Source organism: Typopeltis vanoorti, chromosome 24 (genome assembly GCF_054136105.1).
Source record: "Typopeltis vanoorti isolate ZY-2024b chromosome 24, IOZ_Tvanoo_1.0, whole genome shotgun sequence".
In the NCBI taxonomy this organism is placed as follows: domain Eukaryota; kingdom Metazoa; phylum Arthropoda; class Arachnida; order Uropygi; family Thelyphonidae; genus Typopeltis; species Typopeltis vanoorti.
In genome coordinates this window covers 33,170,251-33,190,557 of record NC_143572.1, presented here as the reverse complement: position 1 = coordinate 33,190,557, position 20,307 = coordinate 33,170,251, and the positions used below count along the sequence as shown (strand labels likewise).

Sequence of the window (20,307 nt, the reverse complement as noted above, 5' to 3'; positions counted from 1 at the left end):
ACAATATTTCTCTCATCAATTCTCTACAATCCCAGATGTTCTGCTTCTGCATTATACCTTTTCTACAGGTATTTTCACGGGCTACTTCACCAAACAGGCCACCATCATTCTTCACAATTTCACTCTAAACATGTAAAAAAATACACCCAGCTGCTGGTCAACATTTAGAAATCCCTACTAAAAATTATTTCTGTTCTTTGGAAGAATCTTCTCATGCCATTTTCCCCCAAGGACTATGCCCTCCAACTGTTTGAGAATACATCTTCCTCCCCCCCCCCTCTTCCTGCCCATGTCACCTCATGTTATAGATTTTGCAACTACTCATGTGTAGGGTTGATATAAACTGCTATGAATTTCTACTCACCTCAGAATAAGGAGATTTTCTAAGCTGTATCTATTAACAAAAACCTCTTTCATTTGTGGCATTTCTTTCAGTTGTGTCCACTGAATTCTGTTATTTTTAAGACATTAAGCCAAATCTTGACTGAAAGTGAACGCTAAACATTATAGATAGATTACAGATCAATATTAACTCATTCAGAAAAATCATTTAAAATGGTGAACAAAACAAGATTACTACAGTAAGAGTACAAAAACTTACCAGACTGCAGAAGAGTTCGCTGAGCACTGTTGGTATAAGGAAAAAGATTCTGCACTGCTTGCATATTCTTTAATTCCAGTTATTATACAGGTATTGAAGAATTGCTCAACAGGCTTCAAACTACCATCTGGAATTGCACAAAAAATAAAAAAAATAAATAAATAAAATATACCGGTATAGACACATACACACATGCACGCACGATGTGTGGCTATTAAATAACAAGACTGGTTGCAAAAATGTGGCTTATTATTACAACTATACAACTGAATTGTTATCCCCTTCAACATGCTCCTCTATCCATACATCATTGCATATGAATTTTCCATTGTTGGAAGCAGCGCCTGAAGTCATCGGGTGTTATCTGCTTCAGTAGTACTGCCTGAACAGCAGCATCATGAAACGGCTGACAGCGGAGGAGACTTGCAGGAGAAGATCATCACATGTGATGAGACATAGATTTTCCAGTATGACCCAGAAACAAAGAAACAGTCGATGCACTGGAAAACCCACGTCACTGAGAATGAAAAAAGCATGAATGAGCAAGTCAAAGCAGAAGGTAAATGCTGATCGTTTTTTTTATTATTATTATATATATATATATATATATATATATATATATATATATATCAATGGCGTAGTAATGGTTGAATGGGTATGAGGGTCACTCAGTTAACCAAGATTATTATAATACCTTGGGGTTCTGGTCAAGCTGAAAGAGCGAGTGAGGAGGAAGAAGAAGAAGAAGAGACCCGATCTGTGGAAGAACAATGCTTGGATTCTCTATCAAGACAAGGCTTCAGCCCACAGTCTGTAAAGCAGCATCTGGCTGATAAGAAGATCCCAGTGTTGGACCATCCAGCTTACTTGCCGGACTTAACTCCATGCGATTTTTACCTTTTTCCAAAATTGAAATCCACATTGAAGGGCACCCAATGTGTCAGTGGATGAGGTAAAGGAGAAAACGACAGCACTACTGAAGCAGATAACACCTGATGACTTGCAGCACTGCTTCCAACAATGGAAAATTCATATGTAATGGTGGAGGGAAGTATGCTGAAGGGGATAACAATTAAGTTGTACAATTATAATAATAAACTACATTTTTGCAACCAGTCACATTATTTAATAGCCACACCTAAATGCAGTCAACTCATTTTAGATGATAAATGTCTAAAACCAGAATCTTCAAAGAGCTTAGTTTGCCTTCTGAATATCTCATATTTTATTATATAATAGGAAATGTCAGATTGTGATCATGTTAGCTATTCAAGAGTTCAACACAAGTAATTCTTCGATGAGTCTTCGGACTCCTTGGAGGTGTCACGAATAATAATAATAATTCAGTGCATTGCAGAGTGCACAAGATGTATTAATTTATTGGTGAGAATCAAGCTTTTGAGGTTAAAATAAAAATGGCAAGATAACATGCTGAAAGTTTTGAAAGTGTGCACCAAATGTATCATATCAGAAATACTAGTTAGCAGTGGTTTTATTTTTCTTTTACTTTTATGTAGATTCCACAAAAGACTAAACAGCAAAGGGAATTCCTGCCACCTCCATATGCCTAGAAAACAAGGTAAAAATGAGAGTGAATGAAAGTAAAAGATGTATATGACAGGACAATACACAAGAAAAATAGCTGATATAAATAAGGTAATGGCAGAAGACTGGTGCAGGAGAAATGAAAAGCACACTTATGTTGAATCTTGCACTAGATAATGTGCAAAGCTTGAGAAAATTGAGTAACATCAGCAAAAGGATGAATTCACTGAATTTGAAAATCCTAAAGCTTTTAAACCAAATACCCAGAGAATGGAAAACAGACCAGTTTGCAAACTATAGTATAGATGAGAAAGAAGAATAAAAAGCGAGAGAAATAGAGAAATGGAAAAGAGTGCTACTTCAAAAGAAACGAGACCACATGATGTAACAATTACATACCAAATGTCTCTATCCCCCCCTCTCTTCTCCATGCAGTATAATATCCTTTAAATCTGTTTATGCTCTTGAAGTATAATATCCTTCAAAAGTATAACAAACACATTTAGATTTATAACCTCTTCCATTTCAAGGGTGCATCAGTTAAAATGCTACTGCAGACTGGTACCAGATAGTACACAGGCCTGAACTTATCGGTATCAAATCAGGAGGTTTTCCTGTTAGCTGATGCACAATCCAACTTCCACATACTCTGCCAGGTCATACTGAGGGAATCTGAGTATTAATAAGCGCCTCCATAGTGCAATTGGAAGAACGACGGTACATTGCGCCCTTCGATTGGAATAGGCCTAAGTTCGATTCTCGTCGCAACAGGAGGAATCTTTATCTGGACGATTTTCAATCGAAGGTGAGTTAGCTGATCTCATACGGAGGTAGCAGGGTTTTTTCTCCCAGAAACTCTGGTTTTTCATCCCGCATACAGACAAATCAGCCCTTCAGAACACACGTAATTTACAGACAGAATACCAGTTGTGGTGGTGGACGGTAGATGGCATTGATGGAGATGATTTGTAGTAGAGGTTCAGTGTAGTGGTTGAAACAGTTGTATCAGTTGAGACAGCTGTAGGTGTCCTCCTGCGATGAGTCTTTGGACTCCTTGGAGGTGTCAGGAATAATAATAATAATAATAATATGTGGGAGGCGCTGTCAAGGCCACTGGTCACTATGGATGTCACATCAAAGAGCATCTCTTCTTTGCATGTCTATCTTTTCAAAGTCAATCACTAATGAAACATACAAACAATGATAGTGTCATTGTGATTAAATTAAACAACCTCACAAAAGCCAAAACCTATTTCAACAAATAAGACAAATCAAACAAAATGTACAAAACATGCCAGAACCTCTACAGGGAAAAAACACATTCATTTTACCAACATCTGAGGCATAAACACCAAAATAAATGACACCATCATCACTTACAGACCAGACCTATTCTTGACAGAACTCAAATTGCAGTTACGGTTAATCAGTCCATCTTCAATGCCCAAACTACACACTTCATAATTTGTTTCATCACAAGGGTGGCATCTGTGCCTTTGTTCCTTCCTGTCAGAGAATGTTTAATTTAGAATTCCCCGTTTTTGACCTCTTCTTGCTCAAGGCTTCCTTATACCATTCAGTAACATTCATCTGTTGTATTTACTGCTCTCCAAATTTGGCAAACGACTTGACTTCTTCACCTTCCTATCCACGAAATTTTACCTTCTAAAATCCAGCTATCCAATGGAGTCACCTTCTTAGGTGATTAAAAAATGGACCCTTTTCAAACTCCACTGACCAAGCTGGATGTGATGAAATTTTTGCTATCAGCAATAGCCTAATGCAGAACTTACACCTACCTACCAAATTCCAGATAACCTTCCTCCACTCTCCTAATACCTTGGATCATTTTTTTTTAACCAGTTCTCCCAGATACACCGTGGTCACCTCTCCACTCGGAAACTCGAGCCATAATCTTGTGCAGGTTTCCTCTCACAGAATGTCCTCTCCTCACCAACCACTGCCTGTCTCGTGTCCTTTGGCACTACAAAAGGCACCAAGTGGCATGAATCTGGAACTTCTCTTCCTTTCCATGGTCCGACTATTGTTTTGGCACTTCTAACCCAAACACATGTTCCGTATAAGTCACTGGAATTATTCTCACTGGCATGCAGACCTTCATCTCCCATTCCACAAAAATTCTCATCTGGGAAAAAAGTCTTGGTTCAACAGAAAATGTGTCAAAGAAATCGAAGGGAAAAAACTTGGATTACTACAAGTGGCTTGCAACAACAATCTTGTTGCAAGAAACATCATACATTCAATAAATGCAAAACAACCATCAGCAAATCCAAATCTGACTTCGTAAATGCCAACAAAACTTGCTTCCTGTCCACATGCCTTCTGTAATTTCCTTGCCCCGTTTTGTTGTCCTTCATCTGTTGCCTTTACTGCTCTTCTAATTCTGAAGATTATACTGACTTGGATTATCTCACTCTCTCTGAAAATTGATCACATGCAGTTTAATCACCAAAATAGTGAAACAATCTTCCTTGGAGATTTCAACTTCCATGATTCTGGCTAGCCCCTTCTTCTCTAGCTTCATGGACCATGCTGCTGGAGAGTGAGTGTTTGCTGTCAGTGATCTTCTAGTGCAGGTTGTCAGCCTACAGAATTCCAGGTAGTCCCTATCACTCAAATGCCCAGGATTTTTTCTCCACCCACTCACCAGTGTTAGTGTACTCTTGGCAGCCTGGACCATGGTCTTGTCTTTGTCTCTTTTTTAGCAAATTGTCCTTTTCCTAGCTGGCTAAAACAGCATACCCTGTGGCAGTACAGTGATTCCATTGAGATGACTTTCAGGATTTCTATGCCTCTTGTCTTACCTGATTTCTATCTCTGCCTCACATGGACCAAGTGCTTCTACTAATCTAACAGCTGAGAATGTTCTTGCTGGAATGAGTGCCTTTGCTCCCCATTCCACTCAGGGTCTCCACCTCTTGTTCAAGCTTTTGCTTTCCAGGTGCCAGGATGGTTCAAGTTCAAATGCAACAGACACAGACTTAAGCTGATGACTAGTTTCTTGCTCAGCTTTACATTATAGCCCATAACAACTACAAATAAACCATTAGCAAATCAAAAGCAAACTTTGTTAGGGCCAAATGTACTAAGCTTGCCTTCTGCTCGAATGGGTCAAGCCTTCTGATCCTTGCCAGGGCTGATGGATAGGATTTCTGCCCTCACATCCTGAGGGAACACCTCTTCCAACTTCCATGCTGTTGGATAGATGCCACATGAGTAGAACAGCTTATAAAGGCAATACAGGATGGATGTTAATTCTGGAGTGTAAGCTCTTAATGCAATTGTAGGGATATGGATATCATCTAGACCAAAGAACTTATTAGTATCAAGGATAACAAGCACTTTTCTGATAAACTATCAAAAAATCAGAGGAGGCATAATGAGTGGTTTGTGAAATAGTGGGGAAGGGGGATTTACCTTGATCATGATGATATCCCTAGTTTCATTAAGAACTTGTACTCCAGAATTAACACCATCCTGTATCACCATTACAAGATGTTCTACTCATGTGTCATCTATCCAAACAGCATGGAAGCAACCTTTTATCAAGCCTATTCTGAAAAGGGGAGATAAGTCAGCAATCAATTATCATCTCATTACAAACAACCAATATGGATTCCACTAATCTCATTCTACAGCAGACCTCTTTGATAACTTTAACCTACATTTCAAAAACGGATGATTGGGAGAATCTCGTGTGATTTCTTTTGTTATTTCCAAGGCACATGATCAATTCTAGCATTGAAATCATTTATCTCAAGATGACATCATATGGTCTTTCTTCAACCCTCTGGCTTCCTTTCTGGTTGTTTACTGCATGTCATGGTGAATAGTTTCCTCCCATCTGATTTTTCCATCAATGCTGGAGTACCCAAAGGTCTGTGTTTTCGTCCAGACTCTTTCTCCTATACATCAATGATACTCTTTCACTAATATCCAATCCTATTCACAGCCATACTGATGAAAGTAAGCTGCAATCCTTTTCGTGATTCACAAAACCTTGTAGTAATTAGATAACTCAAGATCTATGGTCAATGTCTTAAACATTGACCTTCTAGCCATCCTCAAGTGGGTTGGGGATAATTTAATAATTTTTACTGCTACCAAAACATAATCTTTGCTTTATCTCCCAGAAAAAAGACCATTCCCTCACTCTCCCTTACTTTGAGGATGATCCACTCATGAATCAAGATCAGTTTTCTCTTTTGTGAGCTGACTTTCATATCGAGCTTATCCTGTCAAACACATTTCCGTAGCCTCTTTATCCTCCAAAAACTTGGTAGTCTGTCTTTTTAAACATTATTTCTCTCCTGTTTGACTCCTAACACTATGAATTCTAAACCTCAGAATAATTATCATTATTCTGAGGTTTAGATCCCTCCTCATTGACTCTCTTCAATCACTTTCCCCACAAACAACCTGGCCACCACTATCCCTCCACTTCTTTTTAATCATATACAAATATGTGCGGCTGCTAGTCAACATCCAGCTCCAGACTCCAAAGCAACTTCTCACCCTTTTCCTTCATTCCGTATATCTGTCTTGGAACAGTCTTCACTACATCATTTTCTGAATTCAATGCAAAAATCTTCAACTTTTCAAGAGACAAATTAACAGATTCCTTTTCTTTTCTCTGATCACCTGCCCACATGACTCTCATATGTGGAATTGATTAAAAAAAAAAAAAAAGCAAGGCTGAGGGAGAAAAAAATACTGATGTCATTTCAAATCCCACAGTGGGCATGAAACATTTGTGAATGTCATGGGGTGGTAGATGACTTTTCATTCCCTGGTGTGAGACTACTGCCAGCCACACTGAAGTGGCCTGAAAAGTTCCATGTTTGGTCTCTAAAGAAAGGTCACCAGATTATGTAATCTATAACCTACCCATCACAGTATTTCTCCAATCTGTTCATCTTTCTTTTGACTTGTTACTTTACTAAAGTTTTAATGGAACATTGTTAGATGGTTATCTGTTAACTGTCGATTCCTATTAAACACGAGTGAAAATTTATTTGAAATTTTTCAATTTCAAATTTTTTTTAAATTTATCAATAAATGATAAATTTTCAAATAAGTTATCTGTATTAATTTAGCTATAAGCTGTGTTGATGTTGATTCATGTTCTATTTTAAAACAGTCATAATAAGGGAACTAAGCTCCATGCACCAATTCCAACAAGGAACAAAAATACTAATATTACATGACACCTCCGAGGAGTCTAAGGACTTGTCGTGGAAGGGCATTCAACTCTACTCTGTTACACACACACACATCTCTCCATCTTCCCTAATACTTAATTCTCCACATTCTTCTGAATACTCATGCAAAATGTTTATTAAACTTTACTGGTTTACTGAGCTCATAAAAATGACTGCAGATATTTTTCCATGTAAAACACATATTCAGTTTTGTTCAGAAATTGCCAATATATAGAAGGTAGAGAAAGTGGACATGTTCTGCCAAATTTTAAGCATTAAATACTATGGAGAAACTAGTGCACTTTAAACATAGTGGAAAACAATATCTGTCAGGTAATTTTGGATTCAACCAAATTTGAAATAATTGTTTTATATTGTTAAAGCTATCCAAGAAATTTAGCTTAAATGGACTAAAATGAAGAAGCCTGTTTACATTATTTAAATACATCTGAGAATTTAAGCCCAATTTGATTGGGCTTAAATCACTTAAATTACTAAGGATTTTGCTTCCATGAATACACCCATGTAGGTTGCATCACCATTCAACCATTTTTCTTTTAAAAAAAATTTTAATTGTTGTTTTGTACATTCCCTTAGCTCCAATTAGAATTTTAGCATAATCAGACTGAAATGAAGGAGGGAAGTTTCTTCTTCACTGTTAATTTTACAAACTACATCATACAACTATTTGATCAGATTAGGAACAAACAGATGGTTCTTATATTGCATAAATCCTCAGACAATTTCAGCACAATGAGATAAGAATGAGAATGACAGTGTAATGGGAAGTAAAGAAAGTGAAATACTGCATACACCCCTAAAGTTACATCATCCAGAATCAGCAACTGAAGGCAATGTCAACTAGATCCTTGGTGAAACATCTTTACTTTTACCTATTGGAGAAACTGAAATGGCTGCTGAAATGTTTGACATGCCAGAGCAAAGTATGTAGTCTGTCCCACCCATCATCCCCCCCTCCTCTTTCTTATATGCAACTTGGGATAACAAAACTGTAATGACTAATCTCTCTCTCTCTCTCTCTCCCTCCCCCTTCATTTGAGAGTACAGAAATAAAGCAGTTTGCTGGCCAGACACTAAATGGCACACAGGACATAAACCTGATGGTAATGCATCAGGTTCACAAACCAAACAATGTACAATACAGCTACCATTTACATTACCAAATTTTGCCCAGAGGGAGTAGTATATTTGCATGTGGGAGGGGAGGGGGGGGAAGACTGTTAAAGCCACTACAATGAGCAAGAGAATGGGTACTTTCTGTGTGGGAGATGCCAAGAAGTCTTTCGCTTCACATTACATGCTCCTACGCTAACTTCTCTCAGAAATTATTTATTTGATATAGCGGATAAAAAAAAAACAATGCTCAAAAATGAAAAAAAAAAAATTTTTTTTTTTTAATTAGAACACAAAACCAACAATGTGCAACACCATCACTTACTAGCAAAGCATCGAACTATGTCCACCTCAAATTTGCCAGTCTATGCAATGAATTACCCCTGTCAAAAGTGTGAAAGCTGTGCATTTGTCAGATCTGACAACCATATCAGAGAATGCTGAAACTTTCCCACCATGATCTGCACTAGATCAAAATCTTCTTGCTCGTTTATCACATTCAACTGCTGGTCTATAACTCTTCAAGTTTTAATGTGCCAAAAAATTTTATTATTTACCTTTGAAGCTTTATTTTCTACACTCCAAATACCTAAACAGGGAAATAGTCACCATTGGAGACTTCCCTTTTATGATTCAATCTGGCTTCTTTTCTCCAATTCCACTAATCTCAAGCTCAAGATATTTGCTTTTAGCAATGATCTTTTACCAACTGTGGATCTGCCCACCAGAATATCTGATAATCCACTCTATTCTTGGTCTCTACTTAGTTCTAAATATTGTGGATGTCATTCTAATAAGACTGAAGTGCTATGGATCTCACCTTACAGGAACGCTGCTAGTCAAGCTTTACTATCAACAACACAGTAACACTAATACAGCTCTTCAAGAATTCCAGCATTTGAAGAATGGAAGAAAAGGTCCAATGACAATAAAAAAATCTCAGAAAAATGATTTTATGATTTGAAAATAGCCAATCTTTAACAGTGAGGCCAGAACAAGGGCACAAATGGATTATTCCTAACAAACTGACAAAGACCATTGTGGAACACAGAATGAATAATGCACGAGGATCAAGCAGTGTTCAGGCAATATCAAGGCGACTGGACATGCCACTCTGAACTGTGTGGAAAATTCTGTGTCAATTGCTGAGGTTTTCCCCCTACAAGATCTCCCATACTCAAGCTGAAATAACTACAGTTTGCTCTGATGTTCTTAATTCAAATGGTGGTAGATGATGCAAAGCCCTGGAAGTTCTCGTGGAGTGATGAGGCACATTTTTATCTGAATGGTAGTGTTAACTCACAACTGCAAATAACCCTCACGTGTTCCATCAGACCCCTTTATACTCACCAAAAGTCATAATGTGGTGTGCTTTCAGTGCATCGTTTATTATTGGTCTGTACTTTTTCAAAGAACTTCACCCGACAAGGGCTGTGACTTGTACCATCTCTGCTGTTAGGTAGTGAGAGATGCTGCACAACTTTGTTGTTCAGCAACTGCAGCAGTGAAGATGCCTCGACTCTACCATATTCATGCGGGATGGAGCACCACCTCACATTGGATCACAGGAGGTCCCTTTGTCATCCCCTTACCAACTTCTCCAGCTCATTACATGACTTCAATACATTCAAATTCTCTGCAGACACAACACTCAGGCAATTCATTCTATTCAGGACGCAAATCATTCACAACTCTCAATGTAAAAAATCTGCTTCTAACTCCCTTGCTCACACCCTCCTTATACAGCTTCCAGGAATGATCTGTTCTTCTTCCATCTCCCACCATTTTATGAAAAACCTCTTCAACATTAATCCCAAGACAACCCCTTACCAACTTGTACACCTATCAATCACCACTTTTTTCCTCCTATTCATAAGACTATAATTTGTACCTTCTCGATCTTTCTTCATACTCAACATTTCAGAGATCAGAAATTACATTAGTCAATCGTCTCTCGACCCTTTCCAATATCTCTTCATCCTTTTGAAAACCAGGTGACAAAATCTGTGCACAGTAGTCCTTGTGGCCTAATCAAGGCCTCATACAATAGAACCAGAATCTCCTTACTTCAAGTAAGTGTCCTCTGCATCATTACCAGAATTGACAATTGTCCTCACAATTTTGGCAATGTGTCCTCTAAATTTTAGATTCTTATCCACCATCATCCCAAGATCTATTTCCTCCACCCAGGGCTGTGGCGAGATTAGATCGTGTCCTGAGGCAAACAACTAAATATCGCCCCTGATGAATTATAAGATAACAATATAAGAAAATCTCCAATTACTATTTTGTTTTTATTACAAGAGAAACATTAATGCAAAACAATTACATAATAATATTAATTAAATGTTTGCTCTATGGGAATATCGCAGAATAAAACTGTTTATAAGCTCTTCTAAGTTTAAATTATAAGATATGTCCGTCTCTATTGATATAGTTGTTGAAAGTTTATTTTTCACTTGGTCAGACTATAATAAATTAAGTTTAATCCTTTATCCAAGTGTGTGCAAACAAAGTTTGCACCTGAAAGTATCTTCAGGACTGAGGTAAGGTGGTACAACACCGGGCGACTCCTTGCAAAGGTGGAGCAAGCTACCAACACTTCTATCTCAGTATCTCCCATAATGCAAAACACATCTCCTTGAGGATATGTATAATGTTATGCATTAATGTGGGAAGGGCCACCACCCAGACTAGTTTCGACCTTTATTGAGGTCTCTTCAGTGGGAGCCAGGCTCAAGTGGAGATACCAAGGCAGGAGCATTAGCAAGGTCATCTCCTCCTATAGGAGCTGCCAAACGGTGTGCCACCTTTTTCTTCTGCCTTGGTATCTCCACTTGGGCCTGGCTCCCACTGAAGAGACCCCAATAAAGGTCGAAACTAGTCTGGGTAGTGGCCCTTCCCACATTAATGCATAACATTATACATATCCGCAAGGAGATGCGTTTTGTATTATGGGAGATACTGAGATAGAAGTGTTGGTAGCTTGCTCCACCTGTGCAAGGAGTCGCCCGGTGTTGTACCACCTTACCTCAGTCCTGAAGATACTTTCAGGCGCAAACTTTGTTTGCACACACTTGGATAAAGGATTAAACTCAATATAGTTGCTAAACCAACCAATCCTTCTTGGGTCATTGCTGTTCACAAATAATTTTTAATCAGTTTAAGCTTAGAAAAATTTCTTTCTTCACTTGCTATGCTAACAGGAATTGTTAGCATAACGACGACGCCTACCGCAATATGGACAAACGAGCGCCCTTATTAAGCCGCACCGTGAGGCAGGTTGCCTCTATGCTACACCCTGTTGATGGTACTGCCTCCACCGCTAAACGATATATCCCCACCAAGTGTAAACTCTACATCCCATCTTTGTTTTTCAAATTTTAAACCCTTACATTTTGTAACATTGAACTGGCAATCCCACCATTTGCCCATTCAAGTCTTCCTGTAAGGCCATAAAATCTGCTCACTTCTCATACTTCCCAACTCTGCATCATCTGCAAACAACTGAATATCTCCTTTCAAATCTAACCCAATATCATTAACATATAGGTTAAACAGCAATGGCCCTAAAACAGACCCCTGAGGCTCACCACTACTGACTTTCCTCTTCCAGGATATTGCTTCCCCCATACACAACTTGCTGATACCCATCAGATAGCCAATCTCTGATCCAATGCAGTCTAATATCCAAACCCCATACACTCTAGTTTGACTATCAACTTATGTGGTAATCTATCAAAAGACTTTGCAAAATCTAAGTATACTACTGTGTATCTATTTTGTCCAATGAAGCCATCACCTTATTGTAATAAGTAAGTAGATTACTAAAACATGACCTTCCTTTAGCAAATCTATGCTGTCCAAAGATAATATTCTTGTTATACCCAATTCTGGATCCCGGTTCTCACCAGCCTCTCCAACACTTTAACTACAACTGGCACACAGATAGGCCTATAATTTGATGCTTGAGTTCTGTAATCACCTCCTTTATGAAGCAGCACAATCATGCCTTCCTTCCTTCCACTCCTTTGGAATTTGACCCAGTGCAAGACTCATTAAACAAATATGTCAAGGCAGATGCCAACTCCATGGCATATTCCTTCACAATACATGGTGATATATTATCCAAGTCTCACAGCCTTATTAACATCAAGTTTGCCCAATTCCCCATATACTGATGGCAATACATTCCATTCCTCTTTTTGTCAATGAGATGGGAACAACTTTGTTAACTTCAATACAACCCGAGCAGTTTCAAGCTTTAATTGCTTGCTATTAACATAAGATAAATCTTGTTTCTTGTACTAACTTATACATCTATCCTTTCCTGGCATAAGCACACCACATCCAAAAAAAAACTTTTTTTTTTTCAGACCAAATTTAGTCTTAAAATACTGTTTTTCACATTTAAGTTGGTATGCCAAAAATCTACTTGAAAATGCTCAATGCTATGACAGCAATCTGGTGAAGTGATGACCTCTCTCTCTCTCTCTCTCATAAAACATATTACAAGGGAGGTCTGGAAAGTTCTGATACACCTAGAACAAAATTATATTAAAGCAACTAATGTAACCACAAGAAAGAATATACTAATAGCAGAGTTATAAAGGCAACTTATGTTCTTATATCCTTATATGTTCTTTCCTGTGGTTATATCAGTTGTTTTAATATCATTTTTGTTCTAGATGTTTATCAGACCTCCCCCCCTCCTTCATACAGTAACTTACAAATGTTGAATTTCCTACTTATGCCTCTTCAGTATTTTCATGGATGATGTTCTGCTGAAACAGCTGCTACCATTTCTTAACTTTCTCTTCAGTTTGTAGACAAACAACCAATTGACGGTTAGCACTCTTCGCTGTCCAGCTTCAAACTACTTCTCAACATTCTTTTTTCTGTGCTTTGGAACAGTCTTTTCCACACAGTCTCCTAAGGACAATAGCCTCCAGTGGTTCAAAAAGATGCCGTCTTTCTTCTTAACCATTTGTCTACATGCAGCCCTGATGTGCTACAGGTTTTGCAACCTCTTGTGCCTGGAGATGATATAGAGTGAGGTCTGCTAAAATTTAGAAGTTACCACTTGGCAGTTTTTTTGTTGTTGTTGACCACACCAATGCCTACTGAAATCTGAGTAATACTACAGACAAAAATTCCATTAATAAAAAATAATGGAAGGTCAAGTATCTTCTATATTGCAGCCTACCTCATGAATGCATGTATCTATCTATATGCAAGTTACTGGAATAGATTAACTAAATTTGATATTTGGAATCCTTATTTAAAAAAAAAAAAAAAAAAAGCCGAGCCATTCTTTTCTTTCAACTAAAACTTTTGAGGAGCACAAACAAACAATGTTTATATATTATTTCAGTAATTTCACTTTAGATTGATGGAATTTAATAAAATTCGGGATTTAGGATGTAAATAACATGCCCATGAATTTTCATAATTGCAACTGCAACCTTTTTTTTTTTTTTTTTTTTTTTATCAAGTTGATCTGAAGCAATAACTTAGTACTGGCTGGATGAAATTCAGTTGGACTTTTGTAATTATAACATTGGATGAAACGAAATTTTCTCTACAGTACACAATCAAAATCTTATTTCTCACAAAATTACCATTCTTCCATATATTGCTGTGAATAACAGATGGGCCTTAGACGTGATAATTTGTGAAAACAGCAATTAAAAAAAAAAAATCAGCTAACGCTTTTTTCCCCCGTATGGGGGGTAGACGAGCCCGTTTTAGCCCTATCTAACTTTTGGAGACTGAGTGAGCAGTTCAATCTCCACTGGCAGCCAATCAGCGACAGCTGGCCCAAGGCTATCCTAAGTTAATTGTCTCGCAGTGAAGAGACGGCTAACCAAGTTCGACGGTCGATTTTCTTGAGTTTACGGGACGAAAAACCCATATACCCGTGCCAGAGATCGACTAACTCGGGGGGAACCGGTCGAAAAAGCTTAGAAAATGTTCCTCTAGTTGCCGACTACACTTGACAAGTCTTCAGCAATATAATAATAATAAAAAACCCTCGGCTATCACAAACCTGTATTGCACATAAAAAACATAATAATAAAAGGGTGCTAATCCCTGTCTGTGTAGCGCAATTATTACACTAGCACATAAGTTCAAGACAGTGAAATATTTTTCTCCGTTATGATTCCATTTGTATCGGAAAAATGGTTTCAAGTATTTATTTTCACTATAACTTGGACAATTTTAATCGTAAAATTATGCAAAAAAAAAAGAAGAAGAAGCTTATATGTTTACACTATGCCAAAACGAGCAGTCTGAGACGATCGTATACGCAATTATGAAACACCTGCGATAACCAATACTCATTTCCTCACTTGTTAACTACGAGTTTTCTTAATGAGATTCCAGTTTAGTTACTACAGAAGCGCCAAAACGAACAGACTGAGAACTAGTATTACATTGTCATATATAAAAGAATCTTATACATAGCATACTACTGAGCTGTAAAAATGGCAACTAACTTAGCAAGCAGTGTTATTTCATACAGATATAGCAAACCGTATGATCATACTTCAATTATTTCATGATGACATGCCATTTTATAAGCGTTTTTGTTTGTATATGCTGCGTTTTTGTTTGTATATGCTGAGCATATACAAACAAAAACGCTTAACGCTTATTATGCTGTGTCACATAACTGAACTGCAAATGGGCAAAGCTTAAAAAATAAGTGAGGGGATCCGAAGTAATAATTTGACTCAAAATTTTCGCAATTAGCAATTATTAAGCGTATCACTTAACAGTTCCTGACAAAATGATGTGGGTCATTACTTAACAAAAGAAAAATCAAATGAAACGCAATTTTAATGCGATACATTTTATATAATGAGACTACAAGTCTGTGGCTCTAGTTTGTGATAGCCGAACAGACTGCATGTAGTGCGCTTTGCATCACGGTTGGTTTATGAAATTTAAGCCACAGACACCCCATACAGCTGCTACACGCTGTTGGTGTCAACGTCTGCTGTTACTACCAATGATGTTCCTCTTTTAGCACAAACATTATGGGCGATTTTCTTGGCGTTCATGATAACTAGGCGGAATTCCCATCTGTGAAATGATAACGCTTTACCAAAGCTTTTTTAACTAAGAACAGAAGCTTAGTCTGTTTTCTTCCCACACCATTGCATCTGCGAACTAAGGAGCTGATACACACACATATATAGTAGCGAACAAATTAATCTGAACAATACGAATTTGTAAAGTTTTTTTTTGTTTCATTTCACAATAATTTTGAGTGCTGCGTGTTTGAACTGCCTCTACGATGTTTATTAACAGTGTAAACAAGTTAACGTTCGTAATGTTTTATTACATTTTGTGTAGCTATAAAATGGAAACATCTCCAAGAAAACGTTCAGAAATATGTACAGTACTATCTCAGCACACATCCATGAAATTGTCAATGACTGCGGTGTTGGCTAGGTACTGTTAATGCGATTTTAAAGCGGTTTAGGAAGACAAATACCTTTTCTCCTGAGAAAAGGAAAATGTGGGCGAGAGGAAAACTACACTTACTCAAGATAGTTTACTAGTTAGGAAAAGCAAAATGAATCCAAGATTGATAGCTGAAGACTTAAACTGACTTGGCAGCTAATGAGATTAATGTTTCTGACATGACAGTCCAATGAAGATTTTTGGAAGCAAGGAGTGCCCACAGACTCAAAAAGAAACAACTGTTGAAGGCTATGCAGAAAAAAAGGCTTCAGTGAGCAAAAGTGTACAAAGATTGGACTGCTGAGAAGCAGAAGGTCATATTCTTAGATGAGAGCCATTTTTGTCCAAGGAGAGCGAGTATCGTATGTTCGCAAATCAGCGGCTGAGAAAACTTCTCCCGTCCGCCTTCAACAAGCTCCTAAACATATAACTTAAAAAAAAATGTTGATGAGAAGTGACCAATACACAAAAATATTGGAGAAAAGAGTGGTCGCACGCACGGATCCAGTAAGAAAGAACTCATCTTCCAACAGCATCTCGCTCCATGGCACACGCCAAAAAAAAAAAAAAAAAAAAAAAAAAAAAAAAAAAAAAAAAAAAAAGCGAGTTCCTCGAAAATCACAACATCCAGTTGTTTCAGTGGTTAGATAACTCTCCTGACATTAACCCAAAAGAAAATTTGTGGATCATAGTGAAAACGAGGCATGGAAAAGTATATTGTGATACAAAGAATAACTTAATAGAATCCATTATAAAAGTATGGTTTCGAGATGCAGAAATAATAAATAAATAAATAAAAAGTAAAGAAACGTGTTCTACGTTGGTAGTCTTTGCCTAAGCGAATTATTGAACTTATTAGAAACAGAGGAGAACATATTGGGCAAGGTTGGAGTTTAAATTTTTGTGCTTATTTTCTTGGGAAATTAAAATTTTTCTTTAAAATGTGATAATTTTTTCGCTACTGTATATATATAATATAATATAATAAGGTTAAAACACCTTATGGTAACTTGTTTTGGCGAAATACTTACAAGCTCTGTATTACTAAATCTTGGTATTTCTATTTCTAGCCTAGCTCCCACTGACGAGACCTCAATAAAGGTCGAAACCGGTCTGGGTAGTGGCCCCTTGCCTTTAATACAAAACATCATACATCCCCTTCTTGGAGATGTGTTTTGGCATTAAGGGTAAATATTAAGATTAGTGATCGGATCTTGTTCCACCTTTGCCACGAGTTGCCCTGGTCCTGCACTACCTGTGGGATCAGTTAGACTTGCATCAATTGCAGGCGCAAACTTGACTTTTAGTCAGTTTGCTTACTTGGGAAATGGAGTAAAACCAGGTTTAAAATTGCTTGGTATCTTTAACATATACACATATACATATATACACATACATATACATATATATACATACGAGGGTGGTCTAAAAGGTTCTCGACCTAACAATGAAAAAACGAGTTTATAATTTCAAAATTATTTTTATTTTTCAACATAATCTCCCTTAAGACTAATACATTTATTCCAGCGACGCTAAAGCGCCATTATCCAGTCCATGTAGTGGTTTCCAGTAAGATCTGAAAAATATCCCTGTAGAGGGTTATCTTGCAGATCTCCGAATCACCTCTTGATTCGGAGAAAAACGCTGACCAGCGAGGAAGAGAGAGAAGTCAGAGGGAGCCAAATCTGGCGAATAGGGTGAATATTCCAACAATTCATAGTGCAGATCCCTTAATTTTCCCATTGCCAAAGCACCTTTGTGAGCAGGTGCATTGTCCTGATGGAAGACGATATTTTTCTTCTGCAAACCAGGTCTTTTCTCATGAACTTTTTCGTCTAGTCTGGTTAAAAGATCGGAATAATATTCCCCGGTTATTGTTTTAATCTTTTCAAGATAATTAATAAACAAAATGCCTTTAGCATTCCAAAACACCGATGCCATGATCTTTCCTGCTGATGGAAAACCGACTTTATCTTCATCGATTTAGTAATAAATCGATGCACAAAATCTTGTTAAAACGCTCCAAGCACTGTTCAGAGATTTTCATGCGAGTGCGTTTTTGATCTGCTGTGAGCAAGCGCGGTGCCCATTTTGCGCAAAGCATTTTCATTTGCAATTCTTCATGCAAAATATATCCTACACGTTCTTTTGAAATGCCAATAGTCTCAGCAATTTCACGCACTTTGACTCGCCGGTTATCCAATACCATATCGTGCATTTGACCAATGATTTCTGGTGTTGTTACACTTTTTGGAAGTCCTTCACGTGATCATCTTCAAGGCACGTTTAAACTCGGCAGCCCATTTTTTAATTGTCGAAAACGAAGGAGAAGAGAATTTCTTCCAATAAACTTCCAGTGAATTTCTTTTGGCTTTAAACCTTCTTTTACAAAGAATTTTATAACTGCACGATACTCAATTTTATCCATTTCAAGGAATACAGACAACTTTTGCTTCAGACAGCTGTATAAAACAAACTACTTGATAGAATGACATGCAATTTCACATGGATGCTTATGGCAGGTGTACCAACTTAGAAAAAAAAATCATGCTGATAGTGTTGCCATCTATGATCGAGGTCGAGAACTTTTCAGACTACCCTTGTAAGGTGGTTGTTAATGTTTAACTATTTGGTATGATCCAAACATGTCATTTCATTTTTAACATGCAAAATCCATTATAAAATTAAATACTTATGGGAAATAATCCGAGAAAATCAAAAAAGGTGCTGGACAGTTGTTTTCAACTTCGACACTCATTCGCAATTATATAATTTTAATTTACATAGTTTTGCCTTGATAGATGAGTCTATCTAAACCAGAATTGAATAAACACCACAAATCTTGGTATAGATCCTAAACAAATCGATCCTGATTTTCAGAAATAGTCCCAGAAACATGCCTATGTCCCGGCCAATTTCGCTTACAGTTTATACTTGCCATTTCGAGTTATTACAGCAGTAGAAACAATTATTTGTTCATCTTGTGACATCCAGAGAAAAAAATGGTATACCAAAAATAAATTCTTCAGAAAAACATTCCACCTCCTGTTAATTAACGCACCGAGTTGACGTAAAAATCCTTTTGTAAATTTGATATCTACTCTATAATATAAAATGATACGCTTTTTTTGTAACATTTTTTGTCAAGTTATTTAAAACGTTTTGAACCTCAGGGGCTACTCTGAGTGTCGAGTCTTCAAAATTCGAGTCATAAGAATTCAAGGAGAACCCGCCTACCAGTCCGAAACTCGGGGTGGGGGGTGCCGTAGACGTCAGGGGGGGAGTCCACCTAGTATATAAATAAAGTGTTTGTAAAAAAGTAATTTAAAAATGGTGTACCCGTTCCCATACGAGATTTCAACTCGTGGCTTGAAATCGTTGGGTACTGCAATTTTCGAAATATCAGTACCCCACGATTTCAAGCCATGTATACACTGTAAGTACAGTGTATTACGTGTTTGGATAAAATATCAAAATTATGGTAAAAAATTTTTTAAAAAATTAAACATGAAAAAATATTGTTTATTATCAATTACTAATTATATGAAGAGCCAAAGGCTTCAATTCGGCGACATGAACTTAAGTTAAGGGATATTACATCCCATATTGTTTCTTAGCCGAATAAGAAACTCAAAGAGTTTCATACCGAATATAGAAACTATATAAAGTTCGGCAATTCCAAGCTTGCTCCACCCTTACTATGAGTTGCCTCAGTTTGCACTACCAAATGGGTCAGGTGCTGCACTATCCAGGTATTTGCTTACGCTTGGAATCGCCGAACTTTATATAGTTTCTATATTTTCGGCATGAAACTCTGAGTTTCTTATTCGGCTAAGAAACAATATGGGATGTAATATCCCTTAACTTAAAATTTTTTTTTTATTATTATCGATAAAATTATATAGTTTGGTATAATTCAAAATTACTTTAAAATAAAATTCATTCATTTAATTGTAATTAAAGGAATGGATTTACAATTTTTGGACATTACAATTAAATCCTTTAATTGTAATATCCAAATATTTAAAGAGACAGAGTAGACACGATAAGCACTACGAACACTCTACTACTGGCGCAAACTGCTTATAAACAACAGTGGAACTGTGCGAAGGACAGTGCCGCATTTACGCTAATAGCTCGCATTTCACTATGACATGCATATGCTTGCGCGCGTAGCAAATACTAGTAATATGACACTGGTAAACACAGTGCTGCTGCGTCCTTCGCCCTCCAAAGTGCCTACAAGATGGAATTTTATTCTTTTTTATACAAAATAAAAGAATTGTATAGGATTGTTGATGATAACGTAAATATTACAAGCATATATAAATA

The 20,307-nt window shown here is 37.2% G+C and overlaps 1 protein-coding gene across 2 annotated transcripts in view; it reads right to left on the bottom strand.

Moving 5' to 3' along the window:
• Window positions 1-20,307, bottom strand: part of LOC150093090 (uncharacterized) — a 217,207-nt gene that overhangs the window by 170,521 nt on the left and 26,379 nt on the right. For both annotated transcript variants that reach the window (XM_090413726.1, XM_090413725.1), the window contains exon 2: window positions 602-728. In XM_090413726.1, the coding sequence (XP_090269852.1) occupies window positions 602-665 (64 nt within the window). In that variant the 5' untranslated portion in view covers window positions 666-728. The remainder of the gene's footprint in view (window positions 1-601; window positions 729-20,307) is intronic.